Here is a 6,699-nt window from a genome sequence, read left to right as displayed (position 1 = left end):
AATGAGCGGACCTGTTTTCTACAATTTGTATTCATATCAAAAGAGCATTCATTATTCTGCAGCGTATAGTACACAAGATAACCAAAAAAAAAGGTAATTTTTGTGCACCACAGTCTTCAACAGATTAGGCAATGAATCCCAATTTTGACACATGTACTCATACCACAGTGCTTTGAAAATAAACGTCAATCAAAAACACAATAGATCTAAGACAAGCTACAAATTAGTATAATCGGGTACATAGGATGATTTTTATGAGCAATGAATTTAGATTTCTACATTCATCGAGAAAATGAAAACATTTCAGTTCACACAATATCATAAAATTGATGGTTCCATAAATGCATGGGTAGAAAAATATGAAATTACAATTAACTAAAACCAAACAAGAGAAGCAATCACAAGAGCACCAACCAGGATCAAAAGTGCCTTGAGATACACATCAGCCTGCTGGCCATGTGTCACTTGCCTGGGGTAACCATGAGCATGCCCGCCATGAAATGAATGAGGATAGCCATATTGAAATCCAGCAGCTGGCCCATAAGTAGTTGCATCTGGAAATCCATGCACCTGGAAATTGAGCAATGGAAACAGACCACCAATAGCAGCAGAGAAAGTATAGTTCCCAAATCTCGCACTGCCCAAAGGTGACCCACCCATGAACCATGGATGTGCCTGAGGAAAATGATTAGGGTCAGGGGGCGGAGCAGTTGCAGGCCTTTGTCCCGAGGGACGATGAGGTATATTAACACCAGGATTGGATTTAGAGCGTGGATCTGTAGATGTTTTACCCCTGCCATAAAGAGGAACTAGCTTATTCTCTTCAATAACCGCCTTACAAACCGGACATTCAGAAGAATGGGCATGGCCATGGAGCCATTGGTAAAGACAGGGCCAGCAATATAGATGGCCGCATAGTGTAACGATCGGATCTTGTGCTAATTCAAAGCAAATGTTACATTCAAAACTTCCAGCATCATTGTTGCTAGTACTATTACTTCCAGAGTTGAAAACATTAGAGTCATCCCTGCTCGTTGATTCCCCAACACCCCTAGCCATCTATACTATATCACAGTCAACCGCCAATCTCTGAAAAAGAAAATCACAGCGCGATCATTTCAAACAAATTCGAAATTACATAAACTTTTAACAGAAAATCATCACTAAAAAAACTCAAACGCCGATTCAATCAAATCGAAGAGAATACCATCTTTTCATTGGATGGACGACCTTTGCCCAATAAAACCAAAAAGAAAAAGGAAAAAAATAAACATCAAAAGAGAGTTTAAAAAAAATCAGATCTAAAATCTATTCAAATCCATGGAATTAAGAGATCATAAAAACATAAGAAATGAAACATCATGAACTAAGACCAAGCTCACCCGAAACAACGCGCCCTAAAACACTTTAATCGATCAACCTACCAACCGGAAAAAAAAAAAAAGAAAACCCTAATCAATAAATAGAAAGAAAAATTCAACCAAATACCTCCCGTCCCACCAACGATCGCATCTGATTCAATAAACTACTCTAAAACCACAAACAAAAACTCAAAGAAAAGCCATAAACGATATTTCTTCAAATTTTAAGATCGCAACCTCAAATAAGAATCGACGAGATGATAGCAGCAGCTAACCAGCGCGATCCATCCAGGGCAAAAACAGCAGAAGGTGAAAATCTAAATAGAAAACGGATTAGAGGAAAAGCTAAAGAAAGCAGAATTCAAACCTGGAGAAAGGAGAAAGAAGGGAAGGAGACGATGACGTTTGAAGCCTGCTGAGGGCTCTGATGCTTCCAGATTCTTTCCCTGAATGACACTTCCTGTTTAAAAAAGGAGATGTCGAGTTCCCCGCATGGTCGCATTAACACGAATGGATTGGGGCCCAAAGTGAGTCAAGCCGGCTCGTGATTTGACTCGAGCTTAATTTGCTCGTCTTAAATGAGTTCAATGAGTTAACAAGTTAAAATCCGCTCAACTCGACTCATTATTGGCTCATTTAAAAAAGAATCAATAAAACATATACTCCAAATATATTAAAATTCAATTTTTTTAAATTATTAAATATAGTGATTTCTTATTAATTATCTCCTAAATGCTCATTCTATTTGTCATTTAACTATAATATTAGCTTAAATTATTATTATTATTTTCTTTCATATAAACAAGCCAGCCTAAACTCGTAAAACTAAGCTTATACTCGAGCTCGAGCTTGAACTCAATTAAATTAATCAAGCTAAACCTCAATATGAGGGTGGCTCGACTCGACTCATTTATGCCCATAATGCTACTAACTTGCTTGTGTGTGTAAGAAAATTAACATACATACCGCGTAATTCTCACGCTTTTGCATATCTAAAGCCTAAGGTTTGACATTTACATTTGTAAGATATTACTATTAAAAACTTATGAATGTAATTTGTGTGTTTCATTATAGTAAACTAATAATAGTATTTTTGATGTGATGTCAATAATTTGAGTATTATTGATGTAAATATGAAAGTTTAGATGTTAGATATGTGAATATATAATAGTTGTGTGGTCTAAATTAAACTTCCTATATATACAAAAACATTTTTGGAATCTAGAGTAATTGATTGCGGTCATACGTTGCACGAGAATTAGACACGCACTCAGATAAAAGAAAACAACTAATAATGATCCCAAAAGTTTTGCACGTGAAAAATTCGTAGGGGGAAAAAACTACGGGATTTGACCTATATATAAAAATTCACTATAGATTGATGATTACAGAGATTCATTTTTCCAAAGACAAGAAAGAGTTATTAGGTTTTCCAAGTTACAACATTGACTGCAGGCTTCCAGTCGATGGTGGTCGACTGTGATTGGTGGGGACTGATAGTGTTTAGCGGACGACGACGGTCGGTGGTGCTTGACGACGACAGTAGTGCTCGACTGCGATCAGTAGTAGAAGGCGATGATCTGCGACAATTGAAAGTTATTAACGGCAGTCGGCGGGTGTTGTCGACAGTCTATGTCATGCCTCAAAATTCGTGTCAGATGATTAAGATTTGCTGAAAATATATCAATACTTATTGTCTAGAAGTTCTTAAATAAATTATGTGTGAGTGGCTTGTAAAAATTTACCCAAAATAATTGGGAAAGATGGAGCCTTTAGAAAGTGGATGGATAGACACTAAGAAAGCTAGTACTGCATGAAATTCTATTAATTCTAGTTTTAATATGAGAAATGACATGATCCTTGAACCAAGTATATGTAGTCATTGAAGTTAGTGAGCCAAATAAAAAAGGGGTAATTTTCTCCTACTTTGTATTTAAGGGGCACAAAACAATTAGAATTATTTGTAAATCAAATTAACATTACAAACATTACAAACTCGTTGTACTTCAGAAAAATTTGTGGTACAACTATGTACAACATGGTTATACAATAGAAACAAAACTTAGAAACAAATAAAATGTTTATGCCAAACACATGATGTTTGCAGCCACAAGAAATGTTGGCAAAGCAAAGAAAATTGTTCATGATGTATGTGCAATGTTAAATACAATCAATGCAGCGTTGTTGTGCACGAATAATGTTGGTGTATGATCAGAAAAATTGAAGTACAACGTGCACAAAAATAAAATAAAATAACAATTGATGACAAATAGTTAATATTTGTAACAACTAAAAAAAGATGTCAAACTATAAAAATTTTTATGAATAAAATTATTATGAATGTGAGAACAAAAATGTTAGTGCAAATTAGTTGAACTCAAGAAAAACATTAAGAAAAACATATTGTAAAGAAGAAAAATGCAGCAAAAAAAAAAAAAAAAAAAAAAAAAAAAAAAAAAAAAAAAAGACAAAGTAGAAAAATGAGCCTAAAAATAATTAAAAAAACCTTTAAAAAATGGCAACAAAGTGATATTTGCAATCATATTTATATGTACTTATCCGAGAAGAAAGGGAAAGATCAGGCAATAAGTAGCCTATTCTTCGATGCAAGCAAACCAATTTGTAAACTGAATGATGGGAGACATGGAGATATGTCGAGCTCTAAAATGAATGTCATCTAGCAGAGAGAAAGGAACAAACCAAAATGACAGGACAGAGAGAAAACGATGAACCTTAACCTTTGGAGACTGGAAGATTGTCATGTGACAGGAAGAAAATGGAGAAAATGGCAACTATTAAACCCTAAAATAGAAATAAAATTTAAAATACTTACGTCATTATAGAATTTGAAACGTCAAATGCCTCGTACTCTGTATTTTAAATTTTTAAAGTTATTTTATATATGGGTCGGGTCAAGCTTCTGTAATATTTATGTATAATAATGTTTTTGAAATATCATACAAGTTAGTTAAGGATTGGATTAGGATATAATTCTATATCTGGCCTCCACACGTAATAATTTCTCCTCAAGCAGAAGCCTGATTGTGCTTTTGAGCTAAATACTGACACCTCTCTAGATGGTACTCGAAAACCATCCCATCGGGCACGTAATGAAGCGGAGAGGCTTACGAACAAACATAACAATATCATTGTCAATTTAAAAGAGGTTTTATTTGTTTCATGTTACTTTAGTATGGATTGTTTTGAAATGCTCATATGGTCATCTGTTTATTTTGTATTTTATATTTTGTTATTGAGATAATGAATTAAGTTTTTTTTTTCTTGAAAATTAAACATGCAAGTATTTGAAGAAGACTATAAAAGATAATTGATTTTCTTTGCTGTTGATAATGCCCTTTTTCTACTGAAATAGAGATTTATAATTAAGAATAACATGCTTCTAAATAAGGGTGTAAACGAGCCGAACATGAGCGAGCATAAGCTTTGCTCGTGTTCGGCTCGTTTATATTTCGAGCTCAGAAAGCGTGTTCATGTTCGGCTCATTTGCATAGTGAGTCGAACATGAGTTGTTCACGAACAAAGAATCGTTTTGACAACCCTAATCACATAGCCATTAGATGTTAAGGGTTTAGGCAAGATGTAAAAATTATTATTTATAATGAAACATCATTTGAATCTAATTTAATGATTTTTATTTTATTTTCTTAATTAAGACATTTAATTGATTATAAATTTTAGTAGCCTTGTAGTTAATTAATTTTCTTAAAATATTACTCATCAATATATATAATTGTTGAGTAATATTTCAAGCCAAAATGAGCCGAACACGAGTTGTTTGCGAACAACGCACTGTTTTGACGACCCTACTTCTAAAGTTATTTTTATGTATGATGATAATTGAGTCTAAAACAATGATAAAAGATAATTTTTTTTCTTGGCAACTCACAAATAAAATAAAGAAATGTGATTTAGATAAAATTTTATAAGCATTTCATCGTGCTCTTCATTTATAGGAGAAAGAACCCTAGATAGTGGCGACAACTTGACAGCAGTGGCCAAGCGTTGATGATTCGGTGATGATAGAGCTTGACAATTGCAGTCTGATGGTCGTGTAGCTCGACAGTGGCGGTGGCGGTGGCAAGATGGTGGTGGAGCTTGAAAATCTTTCTTAGTAGGGGTGTAAATGAGTGGCGTCGAGCTCGAGCCACCCTCGGCTTGAGCTTGAGCTTGAGCCTGATTAATTTTACCGAGTTCGAGCTCGAGCTTAAGTCAACGAGTTCGAGTGGACTTGTTTATTATAAAATAGAGAAAATAATATTAGTTCAGGATAGTGTTATAATAAAATGATAAATAGAATGAACAGTTAAGAGAGAAATAATAAGAAATCACTTAATATAAAATATAAAATATTATTTTGAGACATTTTAATACTTTTAAGATAAATGCTTTAAATTTAATACATTATGCATATATTTTTTATTAATATTTTTTTAAACGAGCAGGCTCACGAGCTAACAAGCCGAGATCGAGCTTAGTTCACAAGCCACTTTTTGAGATGAGCTCGTGACAATTCAAGAGTCAGCTTGACTCACTTACACCCTAACTTGGATCTCCCTTAAGTCTTCTCCTTATGTCCATATTCCAAAGTCTTCATTCATAAATAGAGAATGGAGGTTGATTTATAGATTTGTGAGTTATATCATCTGTAAATACCACATGAATCTGGACCACTCCATCAGATGACCTAGAGTAATCACTTTGATTGTATAGTGTTTTAAGATCATTTGACTATCTTAATGATGTTAAAATAGAGTGGTCTTTGGCTTCTAAGATTTGGCTCGACGAGACATTTGATTAGATTATAAACTTTCAGATTTGAAATATGTTTGGCCATTCAATTGCACATCAAAATCTTCCAATTACGCTTAAATATAGAACAAAATCTTTGGATTCATCTTGTCGAGACACTCAGTCAAATTATAAGTTTAATAAAATCAGATATTGGATGACCATCAATTCACATTTGAAATAATTTTTTTGTTCAAAATGCCTCAAGATTTACACTTGATAATAAATTTTTTTTTTTTATGACATAACAATATATCATTACTATTTCACTTTTTAAATAATAAATAATAATATTCATATGCGATGCAAACAAAATTTAGGGCATAATTGTAAATAATAAAATTTAGAAATTACATATATAAATACATAAGAATTAGTTGGAATGATACAAATTCACCAAATGCGCACCCAAAGAAGAGTCGTCTGTCACCTCCCAAAAGAGCCCTTATGGGTGGTGGGCAGCCCAGGACTTAAATACTGCTTTTCGGCCCTACACCTAGCCGATGTGGGACTATTTGTCCGTGACATT

General features: G+C 33.8%; 1 protein-coding gene across 2 annotated transcripts; it reads right to left on the bottom strand.

The window, feature by feature from the left end:
- Positions 1-223: 223 nt before the first annotated feature.
- On the bottom strand, positions 224-1,818 carry LOC110023859 (E3 ubiquitin-protein ligase RNF5). Of its 2 annotated transcripts, none has more exons than XM_020723481.1 (2): positions 1,729-1,818; positions 224-1,089 (listed from the first exon to the last, which is right to left on the bottom strand). In XM_020723481.1, the coding sequence occupies exon 2, from the start codon at positions 1,057-1,059 to the stop codon at positions 376-378; it is 684 nt and encodes a 227-aa protein (XP_020579140.1). In that variant the 5' UTR covers positions 1,060-1,089; positions 1,729-1,818; the 3' UTR covers positions 224-375. The 2 variants fall into 2 exon arrangements, with proteins under 2 accessions (XP_020579140.1, XP_020579141.1); XM_020723482.1 differs by lacking the exon at positions 1,729-1,818 and adding an exon at positions 1,599-1,719.
- Between the last annotated feature and the right edge of the window lie 4,881 nt (positions 1,819-6,699).

Source organism: Phalaenopsis equestris, unplaced genomic scaffold (assembly GCF_001263595.1).
Source record: "Phalaenopsis equestris unplaced genomic scaffold, ASM126359v1 Scaffold000233, whole genome shotgun sequence".
Taxonomy (NCBI): domain Eukaryota; kingdom Viridiplantae; phylum Streptophyta; class Magnoliopsida; order Asparagales; family Orchidaceae; genus Phalaenopsis; species Phalaenopsis equestris.
This window is presented reverse-complemented; position numbering and strand designations above follow the sequence as displayed.

Bases quoted from the DNA above. Each gene is read 5' to 3' on its own strand.
- LOC110023859 (XM_020723481.1), bottom strand. From the start codon at position 1,059: ATGGCTAGGGGTGTTGGGGAATCAACGAGCAGGGATGACTCTAATGTT.